Source organism: Moschus berezovskii, chromosome 15 (genome assembly GCF_049115385.1).
Source record: "Moschus berezovskii isolate FMDL1 chromosome 15, NW_MosBer_1.0, whole genome shotgun sequence".
NCBI classification, from domain to species: domain Eukaryota; kingdom Metazoa; phylum Chordata; class Mammalia; order Artiodactyla; family Moschidae; genus Moschus; species Moschus berezovskii.
In genome coordinates, this window is record NC_142474.1 from 41,456,485 (window position 1) to 41,478,509 (window position 22,025).

Sequence of the window (22,025 nt, forward strand, 5' to 3'; positions counted from 1 at the left end):
CTTCACATGTGCCTTTCCCTTTCCCCACAGAGCCTGCCTGGCTCTTATATACTTTGCTGATTGCGATTTCTCTTTGCTTCAGTTTTACGGTTACCTCAGTATTAATTCTTCTGTGAAGCCATTTTGCTGTCCTCTTTCTCTTTGTAGCCATTTTCACTTCCTGTCAAAATATAAGAAAACTTCTGCCTTATATTTAGCTTAGAAAACTACAAAAGCCTGTGTTTGATTTAAGCTTGTAACCGTTTGTAGAAATAAGCACCATCTGTGGTGTTTCTGTAACTTACAGTGACTATAAGAATGAGGTGAGAGACAGAATACACAAGTGGACAGTGGCCTGACAGTGCAGGAGCTAAGCAATAACTTCTGTAATAATTGGCCCCAAATGGCCAAGACTTATCAGCAACAGCCAGCTTCCCCAGTTTTTGTCTTTGGTTCCAAATTAAGAATCTCCCTGCAATTCAGGACACCTGGGTTCAATCCCTGAGTCAGGAAGATCCCCTGGAGAAGGGAATGACAATCCACTCCAGTTATTCTGCCTGGGAAATCCCATGGACAGAGGATCCTGGCGGGCTATAGTCCATGAGGCCACAAAGAGTCAGACATGACTGAGCAACCAATAACTTCACTTCCAACTTAAAACCAACTCAAGCAAATTCTGTCTGCACACAGTAAATCACACAGGAGCCCCAGTCCCACTTAGCTTGCCTGCACCTTCCCCTTGCTGACAGCCTCCAGTCAGAACACACTTGAAGCCTACCCTTGTTCCTCATTCCCCAGCCTGCGTTTCAGTCTCCCTAAACACCGGTGATGGTGGCCAGCTCCCTTGCTATAGCAAGCTCTGAATTAATAACCTTTGCTTTTCTCATAAGTATAGTTTATGAGGGCTTCCCAGGTGGCACAGTGGTAAAGAGCAGGAGATTCGGGTTCGATCACTGTGTCAGGAAGATCCCCTGGAGGAGGAAATAGCCAGTATTCTTGCCTGAAAAATCCCATGGATAGAAGAGCCTGGCAGGCTACAGTCCACAGGATCATAAAGAGTCGATGGGACACAACTTGAGTGACTGAACACATGCACATAGTTTATAAACATTTCCTGCACTACTTATGTTTTGTGATTTTCTACGTTTGACAAACCTTGACAGCACATTAAAATGCAGAGACATTACTTTGCTGACAAAGGTCCGTCTAGTCAAAGCTATGGTTTTTCCTGTAGTCATGTATAGATGTGAGAGTTGGACCATAAAGAAGGCTGAATGCAGAAGAATTTATGCTTTTAAACTGTGGTGTTGGAGAAGACTCTTGAGAGTCCCTTGGACTGCAAGGAAAACAAACCAGTAATCCTAAAGGAAATCAATCCTGAATATTCATTGGAAGGACTGATGCTGAAGCTCCAATACTTTGGCCACCTGATGCGAAGAGGTGACTCATAAGAAAAGACCCTGATGCTGGGAAAGATTGAAGGCAGCATCGGTCAGTCACTAAGTTGTGTCCGAGTCATGGACTGAGCCTACCAGGCTCCTCTGTCCAGGGAAGCCCGTGTCACTTAGTAGTAAAGAACAAAATCCTAGTCAAAGTTTAACCTTACTTGAGACCTTTGTCTCAGATACAGTTATTCAAAGCTTTTTATTTGGTTTATTAAGTCATAACACTAAAAAAACCAGTACATGGAAGAGATTTACACATAAAAATACAAAATAAATGCATTTAACTTTTGTATATTATGTTGTTTTTTACTATTATTTTTAAAATATTAAACATGAATGCTGAATTTTATCAAGTAATTTGTTGCATCATTTACTATTTTCTTACTTAACCTATTAGTGAAATATTTAAAATATATTTCATATCATTGAGCCATGTATATGTTTCTAAAATAAACTCTGCTTCTTTTAGTGAATCAGTTTAATATGTCTACTAGTTTTATAAAGGCTTTTTCACTTTTGTAATATTTCTGAAAATTTCCAAAAAGGACCAGAACCTATACCCTGATTTTTTGGATTTCGGTTTTTGTGGGTTGTTTTGTTTTGTTTTTAAATACTCTCCCTCTTATTTCTACAATTGAATGATTAATTAGGCTACTTTGAAGAGTTTTGAAACTATGAAAAAGATAGCTTTTTACCTGTTAGTGCTTAATTTTACTGAAGTTACTCTCAATGTATTTGTTTGAATGTTCTGTTAACAGATACTCCCTTCGGAGAGGTAGCTCCTTCACATTTTTAACACCTGGCCCCCATTGGGATTTCACTTTGGTGAGTAGACACCTGGGTTTTTATTTCAAGACATTAGATAGAAATAATTCCTGGGCTGTCCTTCAGTCTAGTTGTCGGTGCATCTCTGAAACCTTAAGGTACAGAGTTTCTATCACCGTCTTTGGCAGCCTAATTTAACTCTTCTCTGCTAACAGACTAAAATTTTTATTTCAATTAAATGTAAAATATATTTTGAAAAGTATTGGATTTATTCATCTTTATTCAATTCTTTCTCTTATTTCTACCAGTGTTAAAATTAATATATTATGAAACATGAATATATTAATATTTTTATGTACATACTCTGACAGGTTTCTCCTTTGTTGAAAAATATAAAAATGATTGTAGGTAATACATATAATGAATGAATTATTTCTGTTATTAATAATCTTAGTATAGAGGGACTGCCTTATTGTTTTTAGGAGACTTTCCAGAGGCATCCAACCTTATGGAAACTAACACCAGAAAATTGGAGTTTTTTAATAATTAAAAACTAATTTAAATAATTAAAACCTCATTGCTTCATAATACTCATATAAATAAAATATGTACAAAGAGAGCATGATTCTTATGCTTTTCTTATTTGGGAGAAATAGCAAAAATGATTCTGCTTCTAGTATGCCAAATTTTACCTGTGTGCATGTATTATGATGTGCCAATGGTCCAATAATACATGCTTCATTTGTATTCTATTCTCTTGTATTTAATTTGATATTTTAGTGTATCAAAACACAATACTCAGGGTGAGGTTAATGAGAGTGGACATAAATGTATATTTCAGATAGCCAGAATAATTTCACAGTTGGGGACTGACTTCTAAATTGGATGTGATTAGATTATCATTGTCTTTAACTCACATTGGAAAATGTGGGTGATGATGAGCTTGTCATCTGTATATTAAATTTTAGCAGCTCACTTTAAGGAGTAAGAAATACATAGAAATGAAGTTCTAATATTTTACTCCTGTACTCCAGGAAAGATATCTTGCATTTTCTCTGAGATAGGTACATCTCACTTGTGGAAACACTTCTATAGAGGTCTCTATGACAAAAGAAATATCTCATGGTTCAGGTATTAACACTTTCAGAATATGATTAAGAAAACTTAAGAGGGAGATTATTACCTTCTAAATACATAGTTGAAGAAAGGAAAAGAACAAAACTTAAGCATCTGACTCAAGGGGTGAGGAAAAGAACAATAGAGTGAACTGAAGGAAAGAGAAGTGAGAGTGGAAAAGTAAAGTCAACACCCAGTCGTGGTAGAAGTCTTGGCACACCAAGGTTAGAAGATAGACTAGAACTGAGACCTACCACAAGCAACAGACATGATGATAAAGTGCTAGCCACGTTCCCTTCCATGTATTTTCCCCACTTCTACCTGGACTTTATCTTTCCTTTTCTCAGTTGTCCCCACCCTGCGCAGTGTAGATTCTATTCTTCCAGTTCCTCCTCTGTGGGGCAGCCCTGGCTGCTCATTGTTGAGAGTTCACAGGAACTGGGCTGTGTCATATTTAATCTGAAAATTATTTTGAGATACAGAAGAAATGTTACTTAAGGATTCTTTTTCAGTATTAACTTTGTTGTTGTTCAGTTGTTAAGTCATGTCTGACTCTCTGACCCCATGGACTCCCTATTCCTCATCATCTCCCAGAGTTAGCCCAAGTTCATATCCATTGAGTCAGTGATACCATCCAACCATCTCATCCTCTGCCTCCCTCTTCTTTTGCTTTCAGTCTTTCCCAGCAGTATTGACTAAGGACTAGAAGTTAAAGCTATATACACAGTTTGGTCACTGCTGGCACTTGTAGGGCTGAAGGAAGGTGGTAATGATTACTGGAAGGTTCACTAGGTACGTGCATGTTCTTCCAGCTGAAAAGTCCTGCTTTGGGCAACAAACCGTAATTACTTGGACCAGGAGAAAAAGATGTTTCTTTCCTAGTGAAATCACCCCCTCGTAGAATACATAAAATGTGTTCCTTTTTAAAAATAATTTCTGCCTGTATATATAAAATATATTTTACTTTTTCTCTAACAAGTATAGGCTTGACTTGCATAAGAGTTCTGTTCTGGAAAACTTTAGATAAGTTTTTTAGTAAAGTGGAATCACTTCACACCAGATGATTCAATCTGAGGGAACTTTTTAGAAAGTATATAGTATATGCTAGTGATAAATTAGGAGTATCCCTCGTAAAAATAACTTTCTTATGAATATAGCCTAAGGCTTCACTTTTTAAAAGTGATTTTCCTTCTCTATAAAAATGAAATCTTTTCCTTTTTTTATAGAAAAGAAAACGAAGAGAGAAAGATGATGATGTCGTAAGCCTTAGCAGCCTTGATCTGAAGGTAAGCCTTATACTCTGGCAAAGAAAAGCTTTTAAAAATATGCAGATAGCACTTTATTTCTGTGCTATAAAAATAGCAAATGCTGAGTTTTTTGCATTTTGCATTTTCTAAGTGCAGAACTGAGTAGTATTGGCTCTTACAGATACCCTCCTTTTTCTGTTCTACTTCTCTGTGAAGAATGAGCAGAAAATGTCACTCAAAACAGTAGTGACCGCAAGCTCCTGTACCTAAGGAGACCAGGCCTGTCATCTGTGCAGAGGAAGGGGGGTAGCTTATAGATGGGAGAGCACATGCCCCTCCTCTGAGAGGGAGCTTCTCCTGTGCCCTATCCCCAAACCTAGGGTTTTGTATGAAATCCTAAAATTTAAATGTTGGATCAGATTCTTTCTAACAACTGTGCAAGCCAAATAACTTATCTGCAAGCCAGATGTGACCCAGGGGTTTCCAGTGTGTGATGTATGATCAACCAGAGCTCAGTGCACACTTAGAAACAATTATGTCTCCTATTCTGTAAAATTGTAGTTTGAAGTCCAAAACTCTGCTGTTTTGGAATTACTTATTTCGCTCTTGTTACTTGGAAGTTTTACAGAACCACCTTGGTTTTAAGGAACCTTGTTTTAAAAGACTGTTATGAAAAAATTATACATTTTTCAAGTGAGGTTTTTTTAAAATATGTTTGCCATCATGTTTAATGATGGGAGCTGCTACTTTTTAAAGACAGGTATTTTCTAAAAATTAGATTTTTACAGGTCTGCCCCTCAACATTTTAGCAAATCTGGTTGATTTGCTTGATTATCAAAGATTGTCATTGCCTAGATTCATTTATTCATTGACGTGGCAGAATAGTTCTATTGTGCCTTTATCAGCTCTTTATTAACTGGAACACTTCTGTAAAGAGAAAATTCCTCTCATCAGCCTTGGTTACTCAGAGTACTGTTTTATAATAAAGGCTGGACAAGTACTTGATTCCTTTCCTTTATCAATTTTCAAAAATAATGAGTTTTAGTCATTAAAATCTTCTAAAAGTGACTAATGATTTTTCTTTTTAATAGTACTGTGAACTCATGGATGTGAACACATTTGTTGTGTTTTGATCCATTTTAGCTGTTACTCTTACTGGGCTCACATTGTTCCATCCTTGGCTTCCGGATGCTGCCTCAGGATGGCTCCTGTGTCCTTTTCCCCCAGCTCTAGTAAGATATAATTGACGTACAACATTGTGTAAATTTAATGTGTATAGCAGGTTGATTCCCCATGTCCTTTTGATACCCCTGCCTCACAGCCAGCGGCTAAATGGCCTCCTTTTCTTCCTGGACAACAAGGTATTCCAAGCCTTTGCGGGTCATATGGTCTTTGCCTCGTGTTATTTTTGTCCCCAGTCTGGTGAAAGGGAAATTCAGCCTTCTTCTAAACCTGATATCATTTTCGCAGTTTTTATTGACATTGAATTTATGGGAATTATTTGAATTACTATAATTTTGAGGGTAGATATTATATTATGAACTAATATTCACCAACTAGCCAAAGACAGGCTTCTGTTGCCCTTCGGAATTTATTAATAGTACGTTTTAGAGCAGTAGTTGTATATTTGTACATACTGTTGTTAACTTCCTTTAAACTGAGGAATTATATTCAAGAAGGAAATCCTTATAAAATTTTGGTTGCATTAAATACATGCCCAGCTGCAAAGAGAATAATGCAGCGATATTCAGTCTCCATTTGTAAATGGAGACGCCAAAGATTCATGTACAACTATAGTAATGAAAGAATGAATTTGAAATAATTATTTATTGAACATCATCTTTGTATACCCAGTCTTCACTAAGGTCTGATCTAAATTCTTTCTTTTATTCTTTTCTTTTTTTTTTAAATACCACAGATATTTTTACAGAGTACCCACAGTATGTCAAATACTATACTGGACCTTAGAAATAAGACTGTATTCAAACAGGAAACAAGAACCTCTGACAGAATCATACCTGCATAGATTACCGTAGACTGTGCAGAAGTAATACCAATCGGTATTAGAAGGAGTTATGACAGTAACAGAAGATACTGTGGAGGTCTTGATTTGGAGTGGGTGTTTGGGAAAGCAAACATGAACTTGGGAAAACCAGCCCAGATAAGAGAAGGGGCATCTACACGTACCAGTAATTAAGATCAGTTATGTTAACATAATGATGAACAAATGATTTGAAAAGAGCCCAATATATGAAGAAGAACTAAGATATGAAGTACAGAGGGCTAATTGACCACTTAGTTGAAGAATTTATTGATCTCCCATGAAAAACAACAGAAGCAACATTCTGGATTCTTGAAATGATTTTCTGAAATATAATCCTTCTGTTTATGTAGCAAGTCTAGGTTAGTAGTGGTCTGGGACAGTCTAGTCTAAACTGCTGTGTGATCTAAAATATTTTTGTCTGTTTTTTCATTGTGAAAGTAACACACAAATGCATTGTCCTTGTACAAAATTAAAACGTATTCAAGTCTCCAGTTTTCACCTCCATCCTCTGAAGTAACTAGTTATTAAGTGTTCTAGGCCCTTTTTTCACACAGTGTGTATAATGATGACATATATGAGTATATTGTACATATGCTATAGCTTGCTTTTTTAAATTTATATCATCAATATATATTGGGCTACCTCATGCTTTTTTATAGTATTTCATAGTATTAAAGTACCAATTGCCTGTCATAGTCATTAAAGAATACATAATTTAGTATTAGGTGTAATCTAAAATTGTAGAGTATATCATTATGCTGTACAAATTGGTATACAGTTTGAGTATACCAGTACTCAAAATGTAACCCTTCAATGCACTATTAACTTTTAAGAAAATGAGATCCCCAAATCTGAACCTTCAGAGAAAGAACCACCACCTCCTTGCAGGATGCTTAATAGAGGTACAATTTCACTTTCACACATTGGAGAAGGAAATGGCAACCCACTCCAGTGTTCTTGCCTGGAGAATCCCAGAGACAGGGGAGCCTCGTAGGCTGCCGTCTACGGGGTCGCACAGAGTCGGACACGACTGAAGTGACACAGCAGCAGCAGAAATCACCACTCTTGCCTGCTCCAAATTTGATGGCTGTCTCTGTGTTTTCTCTCGGTGTGCAATATTGCTTCAGTCTCTTACCTTGGCCCAGGGGTAGGGGGTTAAATTTCAGGGGCTCCCACTTTGCCCTTCCCTCTGTAATGACCTTGAGAACATGAAGGTTATCATCTTCTTTTTCAGTCTCTTAAAATGGAAGCCAGCCAACTCTGTAGTCCTTACAGTTTGTTGCCCCCATGTCACCCCTGCTACATACACCATTGCTTCACCGCTCCATCTGTACCAGTCCATACCTGTGGTCCTTGTCACCACTTCATCCATGAGGGACCAATTTCAGACTCCCATCCCAAGTGTCTGGTCTGTAGGGCCAGTCTCCATGTCAGTGTCTCAGCCCGTGGTCCCTCCAGAAATCCGAGCCTAAGGCATGAGTTAGTGGACAGGTAGTCGGGTTCCAGGTGTGGCACCAAGGAACACGGAGGCAGCTACTGCAAGTGTCTTAATTATGGAACCTTCTAAAGAGCCACATAAAATACACCACACAGTTGTCTTCTCAGGGGACTCACGGGGGAGCTTTTACCCACCAGCTTCTGTGCTCCATTGGTCAGTGGGTGTCCCAAGGGATGTTAATCCCTCACACTTCAGGCAACCACATGTAAATGCCTCTCTCCACCTCTGAGAAGCCCAGGGTAAGAACACAGGGCCAGGGGCTGTCTGAGGCCGAGCCATTGCTGCAGCAGCAGCTGGAGTAAGTTGTGGGCTGAGAACACAGGACTGGCTCAGAGCAGTGCAGTTGGTCTTTGGGTTTGGGCCTTAGCTGAGTTTCAGGGAAAAAATTTGGGAAATCCCCCTCAACGTTATGATATTAATACATAAGCACAGGCCATCTTACATGATGCAAGAAATGTTATCCTGTACACTTGAGATAAAAAGTCATCACTAACAGCAGCAGTATCTGATTCTGTTTGATGCTTGGGTTATCATTGCAAAGAGAACTGTGGTTTTGATAATACCAAGCTTCTTAGCCTGTCAGCTATTCTGGTTATAGTCTTTCTCATAGTATTAACTGATCTGAGTTGATCTTTTCCCAAAATAAATTCTTAGTAAAGCTTGGACATACTACTCAAATTTTAATCCAAATGTTTTACAGTTTCAGATCCACATATAGTTTCATTGCTGACTTCTTTCATACGCATCTTGCCCAAATGTGAATGCCTTTTTTGGTGTTGTTTTTAACTCATAACTACATATTGTGGAACTCATTCCTCAGAAGTCCCACTTTGTTAATATTTCAATCAGTGTTTCCTTTTTTAGTAAGATTTGAAATTCTATTTTTAACTCAAGTATTTTTAGTGAAGTACAGTAGTTTTTGTAATCTTGAACTCTATTTTAAATTGAACATAGATTTTTATATTTATAAAAAGTCCTTAAAATATATCTTGTGAACTCTGCAGTCTCTTTATATACTTGTACAATTTTAAAATATGTTTAATTTAGCAATATAAAACATGAGTGCTATACAAGGGCTAAAGATAAAAATTTTACTCTCCTCAATATAAGATCCTTACAAAGTTGAAGAAAAGCAGGTTGGCAGTTGCATTTCACACTATCCCTTGTAGAGGGCAGCAGAGAGCTTAGATTTTGTTTTCTTTACCTTTAAGAAGGGTTTCCTAGCCTAATTTCCAATTGCTTATTATTGTTCCAGACAAAAGTAAATAAGAACAAATAGTATCTAGACCCAAAAAAAGTAATGATTATTCAGCTCTAATTTATTTCTAAATTCCAGAATTCTTACTTCACATTAAAAGGAGAAAAAAGGTAAATTGGCTAATAGTCCTTTGTCTATAGAGAAGGAAAACATCTTTCTCTTCACAGTATTCAAATTTTAGGAAAGTCAGCATTGGAGGCACCATGCGAACAGATGAACATAGGCTGTCATTACACTTGGTTTTTGGAAAACAGTAATTTTACCAAAAACTTGATTTTTTTTTTTTAACAAAGCTGCATTACTATTTTTAGATAATGCAATTTTGTTTTTATGTTTATAAATTCTAGATTTTATACACAAGGACAAGACACTTAACCAATTTGTGTTCCAATTATGCCAGTTGTTGAAAGTCAGATTGTTGTTAATAACATCATTAAAGTAAACTGTTGATTGAAATAGGATTTTTTTCTAAAACTTAAGCAGCTGGAACTATTTCATTGTTATCTTTTTATTTACCTGCCTATAATACAAATAATCTTTCTACTATGGTTTATATGGTTTGCTTCCCTGTAAACTGGTGGCAGTTATTTAACAAAACTAGCCTAGGACTAAGAGATTGTGTTTTAAACTCAGCTCTGCTCCTAACTCATAGAATGACAACTAGCCATGCCTGAGCTTTGAGCTGAAGGTGCTACACAGACTGTCTCATGGGGAAGGGACACTGCAGCAGCAGTTGAGCAGACCAGATTCAAACCTGTCTAGCCACTGATGACCCCTGAAACTTGGGACAGGTTTCTCAAACCTTCTGAGGCCTGATTTCCTCCATCTGTAAGATGAAGGTAATAATACATACTTCATAAAGTCAGGTGAATAAGATAATATGCATAAAGCTCCCAGCACAAAATAAGGACTCACATTTCCCTTTTCTTTTCCCCACTGTCCATTTTCCTCTTAAGTTTTCTTAGGAGGGTGAGTTAGCGGCCACAAGGGACCTTTTCAGCCATTGGATTTTAATAGAGCATTGTTAGAGTCAAGAGTCCCTCAGACTCATCACTCAGAGTGCTCACTGAACTGAATCCCAGGGTCACTGTTGCTTTTATAAATGCTCTGTACAGTTGTCTAGATTTAGACCACAAACCTGGACATCAAACTGAAGCTAAGATTTTAGGTTTGGTGAGCTGAGATTTTTTTCCACTGGGACTATCACTATACCTCCTTAGCTTTTGTGGCTATTTCTACCTTTATCCCTTACATCCTTACTGAAGGAGAGAAGTGAGAGATAATCATTTCCCCCCAATTACCTTGGCCTTAACCTCTATCAGAACTAATAGAAAAACAGAGCCTTGAGAAAGACGTCAGGTAAGAGACTGTGAGAACACCCTAGCAGCTTCTTTCCTCACTCCCTCTCTGCATAAGTCCTTTATTCCCTATGAAACTAAGTAGCCACAAGGTATTAGCCTTCCTTGCAACTGTTTTTTAATGGATGAAACTAATTAAACCAGATTACTGGACCTTATGAGCTCTGAGGGCTTAAGCAGATCAGTGTTCTCACCTGTAAAATAAGGGAACAAGATTCCAGGATCTCTAAGGTCCTTCCACTTTAATGCTGTGTAACAGAGAACTGTCTACTATAAGCAGCCTCTCTTAAGGTCCCGTGCATCACACATGTTGCCCAGGTGTGACTTGGTAATAAAGATTAGTTGATGAAATACAGCCAATCGCCATTACTCTTTCCAAGCCTCAAAGCAGACAGATTATTAACACCATCCTAAATGCAAAACACATTGGTGTTTATGGAAGGACAGCATTCTTCCTCCCTGCAAGAAGTAACACTGTTCTGCAAATCTTAGTAAATTGTTTTTTATAGATTATTTGTCATTATAGTCTATGCCCACTGTTCTGCTTGATTCATTCTTCAACCTTTGTGGTTTCTTTTCTGTCTTTATTCTGCTGAACTAGCACACTTGAGGTCTTCACTGGACCTATAATCAGTAAATCCATGAATCTTTTCTTACCCTTCGTAACCTTTTTGCCATAATTAACACCTTTTCTTCCCTTGGCATCCTGTTTTGTTTCCTTCCTTTTGACTGTTCCTTTTGCAAAATTCTTTCTCCCTTGGCATTTCTCCAAAGTTAGATCCTTGGGCCTCTTTTCTTTTTGTCCAGCTTTTCTCCCCCAGGCATCTCATTCACTCCCAGAGCTTCAACTCAGATCCCTGTGTCTCTGACTCCCCAGTCTAAATCCACTCTCTGACCTCATGAGTCTTTGTCCAACATTTCCAACTACTAACTCAGTTTTATTTGCATGTTTTCCACCACCTCAGACTTAGTATATCTAAAATGAAACTCAGAATGTCCTTTCAAAGCTGATTCTTCTTTATTTGCATTAACAGTTACCTCCTAACTTTACAGCCGTCGAAATCTCTAACTTCTTGCACATGTTGTCTTGCATCTGTCCTTTGCTTTTCCCACTGGCCTACCTTAGGCAAAGTTCTTGATACCTGGCTATGATTTTTGCATTACGTTTCCAGCCATCTTTTAAACCATCATAAACACCACCTTACAACACACCTCTATCCACAGCCCATGACCTCATGCTGTGAGTTTGCTCCCTGTGCTCCTTTGGGAAGGCCTTGCACTTTTCCTTTGCTCAGACCTATGAAAAACACAACATGACCTTCCAGGCTCTGAAACAATGTCTTACAGCCCCAACCACAGTGTCTTTCCCACCCTTTTCTCAGCTGGGAAGACTCTGGATGTGGTCTCTTCTCCTGAACACCTCACTAGCCATACAACTTATTTGGGACTTGTAAGAAGCTGTCTTGCATCACTTATCTCTTTATGTGGCCTTGCTTTACACAATGATCTGTTAGCACTTCAGGAGTGGATGTGGAACCTATTGTTTTCTATCATCTGCATCATTTAGAATAGCGCCTTTATAGAGATGCTTCAGATTTCTCTGATCCTAATAAATTGAAGGCAGGAGGAGCAGGGGATGACAACGGATGAGATGGTTGGATAGGATCACCAACTCAATGGACATGAGTTTGAGCAAGCTCCAGGAGGAGTTGGTGATGGACAGGAAAGCCTGGTGTGCTGCAGTCCCTGGCATCACAAAGAGTTGGACACGACTGAGCTACTGAACTGAACTGAATAAATCCTAAGAATTGTTTTCACAAATGACCAGCATCCTGTCATTCATAGTGCATGTGTGCTTGGTCACTCAGTCATGTCCAACTCTTGTGACCCCATGGACCGTAGCCCTCTAGGCTCTTCTCTCCATGGGATTCTCCAGGCAAGAATACTTGTGTGAGTTGCCATGCCCTCCTCCAGGGGATCTTCCCGACCCAAGGATCAAACCCATGTCTTTTGAGTCTCCTGCATTGGCAGGCTCATGCTGCTGCTGCTGCGTCGCTTCAGTCGTGTCCAACTCTGTGCAACCCCATTGACGGCAGCCCACCATGCTCCCCTGTCCCTGGGATTCTCCAGGCAAGAACACTGGAGTGGGTTGCCTTTTCCTTCTCCAGTGCATGAGAGTGAAAAGTGAAAGTGAAGTCCCTCAGTGGTGTCCAACTCTTAGCAACCCCATGGACTGCAACCCACCAGGCTCCATGGGATTTTCCAGGCAAGAGTATTGGAGTGGGGTTCCATTGCCTTCTCCTGGCAGGCTGATAGTAGGATATAATTAAGAGAAAATTCTACTTTTCAAAATGGAATACAGTACTTACTAAGAAGAAAACCTGCTCGATTGTAGGCCTGCCAAACCAACAGAAGTAGGGTTGCTTCATACAGGTAAGGTTTTGGACTAGAAATTGCACTTATGTAAAATAAAAGCAAGGTCCCTGGACAATTAGGCTTGTCTTTAGTATCTACATTATTTAACTCTGAATTATGATTTTCTTAAAGTTGTCCAGGAGTTGGTGATAGACAGGGAGACCTGGCGTGCTACGGTTCATGGGGTCGCAAAGAGTCGGACACGACTGAGCAACTGAACTGAACTGAAAGTTGTCAAGTAGTCCATAATTTATTTTTTAGGTAACAGGGTTTAATAGAAAAAGTATCCGTGTTTGCAGCTAAGTACTAAAAAAGGAAACCTGGATAAACAGCTCGTTTGTCTCTGGGAATGCTTTTTAAATCAGGAAGAGCGTTACATTAACCCAGTTTCCTTTTCCCCTCTGACCACCACTGTAGAATTCCATAACCCCTGATAGCTTTCTCTGGGAAGGAAAGCGGAGAGGCCTAGGTGCGCCCGGCTGTCAGTTAAGACGGTCACGTGTCCCCGGGGCCCCGCCCACCGGGCCCGCCCCGCCCCTAGAGCCTGGAGGTTGCGAGCCTGGCGGGCGCCCGCAGAAGCTGCAGCCGCGCCGAGACTGGCTGATGGCTTTGCGGGCCGGCTGAGCGACCCGCCGGGAGGAGCCAGCCGGGAGAAACCGGGGGATTCGGGCTGGGGACGCGGGGCCATTCGGGAAGCATGGTGGCGCACGATGAGGTCGGAGGTCTCCTGCCCATTAAAAGGACCATACGAGTCCTCGACGTGAACAACCAGTCTTTCCGAGAGCAGGAGGTAAGACAGGAGGAGAACAGCTCAGGGAAGGTTTCTAACGCCACGAAACTTACCCACTTGAACAGCTTATTAAACAGTATGACGTTAAACTGAACTTCTGCTCTTACTGAGCTTTCAAGTGACCTTGATTCACATGCAGGTTTGAAATGTGTTTATGCGTGGCGTTACTTAAGAGTACACAAACTTTTATACAAAAGAAAAAGATTTTAAATGTACATCCTTCGGTTTGGTTGAATTGGTCACATTTCTGATGTTTAATACAGTTTTTTGTTTGGTTAGGTTTTGTTTTGGGGTTTTTTTTTTGTCTTGCATTTATTTCTGTTACAAGTTAATGCTAGTGAACAAAATGCCAGCGTTCATTTTTAATTTTCTTTCCACATCTGATAAGTTCGTTTTGTGTGGCTTTGTCCTTCAGAAAGAAAAATATGTTAAATTATTTAAGCCTGTGAACCATTATTTAGGTACTTGTGCTGTCCTTGCTTTAATTACCTGAAGTTATTGTACTTTTTTAAGGTCTTTATGAACATTTATCAAGACAAGTGACTTTTATGCTCTTATTTAATTTTAATAGTTAATGCTATGTGCTCATTCTATATATATAGCACACGGGAATAGATACACTCTATGGTATGTACTTTATCATCGCTGATGAAATAGAAATCTCATTCCAGTATTCAGTTAACTATATGCCGCTGCTTTGAGGTGATGGTTTTGTGGCCATGTACATATATCAAAACTTACGTGATTATACATTTTAAATATGTGCAGTGTCTCAGCAAAGCTGTGTGTCTCACACACACACACCTTTGGTAGTTAAAATAGCTGCCATCTTTAAAAGACATGATTTGGCTTTGGTTTTTGTTTTTCTGTTTGGTTTTGGCTTTTGTGTTTCAGTTTTCGCAAAAGTGGTCATCATGTAAATACTAAAATGGAACTAGCCTTGTTTGGTAGCAGACACTGACCATGTTTACGGCATACCTATATTTCAGAGATTAAAAACACCAGGAATGTCATCAGGCTTTTAGCAGCACAGCCTTAAATAAATAACTGTATTTGACTATTTAGTACTAAAAGGAAAGGGAAGAAATCCTATGTGATCATAACTCAGTTTTATCTTTTTATAAATAACTTTTTCTTTTCATTCTTCTTAAAGGTTTTGCCAAATAGAAAATTATTTATTTATCCAGTAAACCGAATGAGTAAACCCAGACACAATACTTGGTTTTTTGGGTCTTGATTTGGTTGACTCTAGAAAAGACGACCCCCCCTAAAAAAATATATCCTCTATGTGACATCCTGAGGAGAAAAAAAAACCTTTTTACAAGAAAACAGGGTTCACCTTAGAACTTTTCCATGTTGTTGCTTTTGTGCGCAAGGTACATCCCAGTAAAAGACTTTAAACTGTTTTTAAGAATTTTCTGTTTGTAGCTATCCAGAAAATATTTTAAGGCATAAAAACTGAATACAACTGGGTTAGTGAAATAAATAGATTGATTAAATACTAGGTCTCAAGTCAGATTCCCTATAACAATACATGTGATTGCCTGGCAAACCTAGAGTCTGGTTAAAAGCTAACCTAAATAAACAACATAAATTTATATTAGAGGGTGTTGGGTTTTTTCCCTCTAAGTGAACTTTAGCACTAGTGAAAGGTTGCCGACAGTAGAAAGTTCCTTGAACATGTGAAACTTGTTTGTGTCCTTTGTGTTCCCCTGGGTTTTCAGATCATCTTTGAAGGAGGGTGTACAGTCTCACTATCTGTACGAATTCTTTAAGCTTCTTATATTTACCATAATGTTGCTAACAACACTTCAAAACAAAAATAACACGAAAATAAAACCAGGAAGAAAGCCTTATTTGGGTACTGGTAAGACAGGTAGACTCCTACCCTCTGTTCCTTCACCTGCAGAGGGACAGACATGGGAGGATTCCCAGCACTCCCCACAAGAAACCAGAATAGGTTAGATGGCTCATCTCAACCTCTAAAGAAACACTGCTCTTGGTTGTAGCTCACACATACCAAATTCTAACTCATAACAATTTGTTGTCCCTACCTTATAGGTGACCTGGTCTATAACACTTTTCCACAACAGTTATCTCTGATTTTTTTCAAATGTATTTATCCTGAGATTAGTGAGCCATATTCAGTATTATATCTTTGCCTTTCAATCATACTTTTTGAATTAGTTATTCATTAAAGTTCTCTGTAGTTTTGTAATAAATATACATGCTAAAAGTTTGTGTTGCATCTTACAAGCATTCTTCACATGTGAACGTTTAGTAAGGCATGAAAATTACTTTCAGATCCCAAAAGCCAGTGTGAAAAGTACAAAGATGTCCTCTCACCCCAGGCCCTCCTCCTTGTACTCCTGATTCAGCACTACTTTGGTACAGACTTAAGAGTATCTTGCTCTGTGACAGAGCTAGCCGGATGCTCCTCCCAGGCGTTTTAGATTAGATACGCTCCTGAGACTAGCATCTCCTTTGTGAAGCAGTGAGATTATGGGTGGGCTTCTCAAGGGCTGGGAACATATTTAACACCATACATATACTGCCTGGCATAATACCCCTCCACCCTCAGAGAATCCACATTTCAGTTTTAGTTTCAGAAAGATGCTTTAGATATATTTACATTTAATTATCTAAATTAAATTCAGCAGTTTTCGTTTTAAATATCACAGTTTCACGTTACCAGGAGATTAGTAGTTGTACTGACTGATCCAAAGATAAGAATTTTTTATTTTATGTATTAAAGTAGATATCAGAAATTCCTTTCCTTCCAGCTAAACTTAACTTTTCCTTTCAAATTCACTGGGAAGAGCACCTTTCCAAGACTTTTCATTTGAAATTAAATATTTTATGATTTACCAGGAAGGTCAGATTGGTTATGCTCTAAACAAGGATGAGGAATTAACCTCTCCTTCTAATCGGTGGAGCAAATCTTCCTGACAACTGCTCTGTTTCTCCTTGGCACTGGCATATCATACTTTGTGAGGTAATTCTATCTCCGTTTACACAGAAGCGTCTTTGTCCTGCCTTTACTAAATAGAAAGGAATGCCTTCTGCCTGCCTTCTGCCCGCGCATGTGTCCCTTCAGTCTTCCACAGATGGGTCTGGTAAAGGCATTCACACATGTCCTCAGCCCCACAGTGCGTCATTTTAGTAGATATCTCGGGAGGTTTCTTTTTCAGTTCATTTAACATTCGCACACTTGTGGCTTCATAGTCACAGTTTTACTTCGGAGTCAGTTATTTGGGGTGGGGGTGGGGGCTGACCTGCCACACTACCTCTTCAGGACTGACCCAGGGGCCTGGACTTTGTGGTCTGTCTGCAGATCCTTCTGGTCACATTTGGCCGTGTCCACACCTTCGGAGCCTAGATAAGTCTCATTGCTTGTTTGGATATTCCATCACTTAAGTTCTTTCCAGAGGATTTTAACTCTTTCTGCCACTTTACTCTCAAATTATTCTCAGGGAATTATTTTTATTCACTTTCCTCTTTTTCATGACTTGGGTCATATCAAAGATTTTTTAGAAAAAAATTTCATCTGTCGTTTTTAAGTAGTGAGTTTTGTATAATTTTTCATCATTTACCCTTCTGTAGCCTCATTAAAATTTTGTCAAGTATGCCACAGTTGCCAAAGGCACCAAAAATTACAAACAAATAATTATACACCATAGACATTATAAAGGGTAGGACTAGTTTATGATCTAACCTTCATTACCTAGGCAGCTGTGTGAGTCACCTGGTGGAGTGCCTCCACTCTCCTAGCTGTAAAGTTAAAGAAATGCAGTTTGTAAGGTTTTGGAATCTTTGGTAAATGATGTGTTTGCTATACTATTATTGTTTTGAAAGCAATGTATGTAAAATAATTACATCTTCTCAATCTTATGTATTTTTCCTTGATAATTAAACGTATGAGGATCTAATTATTTATAAATACCAGTATTTGCATAGTAAGTGGAAATATTCCTGAGAAAGGATAGCTAAAACTCAGTATGTTCCGAGAACTATTCTAAACCCTTTAAACATCTTATTTAATCTTCATATCACCTTTATAAGAGAAGCTCTCATGATGACCCCATTTTACAGATGAGAACATTGGGACCCAGGATGTTTCCTGTCTAGTGTCAGAACCAGGATTTGGGCCCAGTCGGTCTGAGTCCAGAGGCTCAGCCTCCTCTCCTCAATGTTCTACCTGTGCTTAAACACCTCCCACCACAGGGACCTGGCTGCCTTGGAGCTGACTCATCTCAATGTCCGATGCCTTCATTTAAAGGCTGTTCTTTAAGTGAAGTATTTCAGAGTGAAATGACAGAAGCTCTGGCATTTGCTGTAAAATACTTCAATATGGGCACAGATGAAACCAGTTGTTAGACCAAGATCCATTATGCAATTCTCCCCTTAAGTGTATGTTTGATTTTTCATAATAAGAAGGTGTTTTTTAAAAGTTATTCTCTATATTAAACTAAAACTTTCTGTAGGATTTTTTTTTAATCTAATTCTTTTGTTTTAATTTTGGATTTTTTTTGTTTGTTTGTTTAATGATAGTATGTTATGGTCTCAGTGATCAGGTATTTGACCTTTCTTGTACCATTTATTTTTTAATTTTCCATTACTCATTAGTGTTCTTCATATTTTAACAAGGAGAAACAACATTCACTTTCGAATTCCATGTTTCTCGTATATACTGTACAAATATCTGACTTTTGAGAGATCTTAGCATTTTGTCCAAACTTTTGAAATCGTTATACCTAAACGCATGTTTAGTATAACTTGTTTTTGTTTTCACAGGAGCCAAGCAATAAAAGAGTGCGACCTCTAGCTCGGGTCACATCCTTGGCAAATCTAATCTCTCCTGTAAGAAATGGAGCCGTCAGGCGCTTTGGTCAAACAATACAGGTAGGAGCAAGTAATGTGGTGAGATGACGATTTATAGAAGCCTAAAATTTGCATTTTCTTTGAGCTGTACAGACAGGTTTGTACTGTTATACTTAAACATAATTTTCCTCTTTTGGAATATGCTGTTAAGGAATATTGTCAAAACAATATTTATATAACATTATTATATTCGTTTACATCTTAGAGCAAAGCAAGAACTTGGATAGTTTTTATTCCCAGAAAGTAATTTTGACTGACAAATATTTTATAATACTGTCAGATTGAAGCTGGCATAAATGACTTTTATGCATAAATAAATTGTCAGAACCTTTTAATTTGTCCTTTTATTTTTTTTTTTTTTTAGGAAAAAAATAGTTTCTGTATCCTCCAAAGCTTTTTCTTATTCACTCTTTTCTTTTCTTTTAAGTCATTTACCCTTCGTGGTGACAGCAGATCCCCAGCTTCAGCCCAGAAGTTTTCCAGCAGGTCGACAGTCCCAGTGCCTGCCAAAAGGAGAAGCAGTGCCCTGTGGTCTGAGACGTTAGACGGCAGCATGAAGCAGTCTCTAACCTCCAGGGAGATCAGACGTCAAGAGGTGTGTGCCCCACAGCAAGACTGTGTGTACTAGCATAAACTGAAACATAGACTCTGATTCTTAAACATGTGTTTTGTCGGAAGAATAGCAAACTAACACCTCCGGCAAGATAGACTTGCATATTGCCTTTGAGTGGCTGTTTTCAACACTTGCAGAGGGTGGTGGTCATTTGGTTTAATACCCTGATGGGGTAGAATATGAAACTTATGGCATCCTCTTATTAGAGGTTCCATTCTGAATTACAGTGTTCAGATTGAGTCACTTTGAAAAGCGCTGTTCAAACATCAGGTAAATAATGGTAACTATCCATTGTATGTAATTTTCCTTTCTGAAGGGAAGGAGTGACCTGTGATGTTTGCTGGATTTTTTTAGGCAATCTATGAAATGTCCCGAGGGGAACAGGACTTAATTGAGGACCTCAAACTTGCAAGAAAGGTCAGTGAAGAACTTTCTCTCCTGTGCCATAGGTTTTAAGAATTATATTCCACAAATTCTAAAGGGTGTTACCTTTAGAAGTTGAAAAGTAGAGAATATCTACTGGTGCATACTAATTTCAGATGAGGTTTATTAGAGGCATTTCTTCAAATATGAATATAAGGAAGAGTTTTTCAAGATTAACATGTACTTTAATTTCTGTTATGTATAAAATAATATCCGTGCTGGTTTTTACATAGTCAGGCTTGATTCACATGCGGACCTCTCTTCGTATTTTATTTGCTTGATCTGTGTGTGCGCACTTCTCCCCTCCAACAGGCCTACCACGACCCCATGTTAAAGCTGTCTATTATGTCAGAAGAGGAGCTCACACACATATTTGGTGATTTGGATGCTTACATACCTCTGCATGAAGGTAAGGTGTGCTCCCTAATTTTTGTAAGATTCTGAACAGCAACAACAAGTAATTTTAAATCTAAACTTCTAATTTAGTTCAGGATATTTTTGAAATTTTTATTGACATAGAGTTGATTTACAAAATTAGTTTTAGGTGTACAACATAGTGATTAATATTTTTAAATATTATACTCCATTTAAAGTTACGGTTACATTCCCTGTGCTGTGCGGTATGCCTTTGTAGCTTAATTATATCATACACAGTAGTTTGCACCTCTTAACTCCCTACCACTGTCTTGCTCCTCCCTGAATTATTTTTAAATAAACTTGTTCTTGGAATTTCTGCTTTCTGACACTTCAGATTTGTTGGCGAGAATAGGAGAAGCCACCAAGCCTGGCGGGACAGTGGAGCATGTTGGCCGCATTCTCGTAAACTGGGTATGTTGCAGGTTTATGCAGACAGGGCAGGCTTGTCACTTGTGATCAGGATCACACTGATTTGATCCAGTTAGTGGATTCTAAAATCAGATAAATGGGGCACTAAAACTGAACAAATATACACAGAAGTTGCAGTCACTGTTTAAGAAAAACATACCATGAATGACACCGTTTCATTTGTTTTAAGAATATGTTCCTCCTTGGACAGAATTCCCACATTACGTACTGTTAATTACCTGTCTTACTCTCTCAGTTAACATCTGAGTGCCTGGCTGATGCCAGGCCCTGTTCCAGGAGGGATGACTGGTGTTCGGTGATGAAAGACAGCCTTTGCATGTACAGTCAAGTGAGAGAACAGTCACCCATTATCACTTGCAGGAGAATCTTCACAGCTTGTTAAAAACTTTCACGAATAGCTCTAAGTCTCATGTCTTATGCTTGCAGTCACACTAGTGGACTATACTTTGATTTCTCTTACTGCTCTTTAGTTGCCAGGCTTGAATGCCTACAAAGGCTACTGCAGTAACCAGCTGGCAGCCAAGGCTCTTCTGGATCAGAAGAAACAGGACCCAAGAGTCCAGGACTTCCTCCAGAGGTGTCTGGAGTCTCCCTTCAGCCGAAAACTGGATCTCTGGAGTTTCCTCGATATTCCTCGAAGCCGCCTTGTCAAATACCCTTTACTGTTGAAAGAGATTCTTAGACATACTCCCAAAGACCACCCAGATGTTCAGCTCCTGGAAGAGGCTGTAAGTAGCCCAAGAAGTGGTTCCTGTGCTTTGCCAGTTTGCATGTTAGCTTTCCTGAGAAAGATACACTGTGATCCCCTCACAGCTTCTGCATGCTGAATGAGTCCATGAACTTTCAGTTCTCATGTGTTAGCACACTCTGCACTAGTAAAGAGGTGTAACAGATGTTTTATTTATGTTTTAGTCAGAAGACTGGGTTCTAATCTGACCTTTTCCATTAGCTAGCTGTGTGACTTAAGTCAAATCACCAGTGTGGCTGACACTGTAAAATGAAGGGACTGACTGAATTATCTGATTCCTGGGGTCCCTTCAAGTTGTAAAATTTTATCATTTTAATGCAACATTTTAGTCCTGTAGGAAAACAGGAATAAATTAATATGCTGAAAGTGCACCATTAATTTTTTATATATATATAATTTTTTAGATACTAATAATACAAGGAGTTCTCTCTGATATCAACGTGAAGAAAGGTGAATCAGAATGCCAGTATTACATTGACAAGCTGGAGTATCTGGATGAAAAGCAGAAGGACCCTAGAATCGAAGCAAGCAAAGTGTTGCTTTGCCATGGGGAACTGAAAAATAAAAATGGACACGTAAGTGCATTTAACACTAATGTG

The 22,025-nt window shown here is 38.7% G+C and overlaps 1 protein-coding gene across 2 annotated transcripts in view; it reads left to right on the forward strand.

Moving 5' to 3' along the window:
* The window catches only part of NET1 (neuroepithelial cell transforming 1), a 34,609-nt gene that overhangs the window by 9,289 nt on the left and 3,295 nt on the right, over positions 1-22,025 (forward strand). Inside the window, exons 2-10 of one of the 2 annotated variants that reach the window (XM_055431176.2) lie at positions 2,183-2,249; positions 4,532-4,591; positions 18,710-18,817; positions 19,224-19,391; positions 19,764-19,826; positions 20,145-20,241; positions 20,584-20,660; positions 21,149-21,406; positions 21,831-22,001. In XM_055431176.2, the coding sequence (XP_055287151.2) occupies positions 2,183-2,249; positions 4,532-4,591; positions 18,710-18,817; positions 19,224-19,391; positions 19,764-19,826; positions 20,145-20,241; positions 20,584-20,660; positions 21,149-21,406; positions 21,831-22,001 (1,069 nt within the window). Of the gene's footprint in view, positions 1-2,182; positions 2,250-4,531; positions 4,592-13,688; positions 13,916-18,709; positions 18,818-19,223; positions 19,392-19,763; positions 19,827-20,144; positions 20,242-20,583; positions 20,661-21,148; positions 21,407-21,830; positions 22,002-22,025 lie in introns of those variants that run through there. The other variant, XM_055431187.2, reaches the window with a different exon arrangement.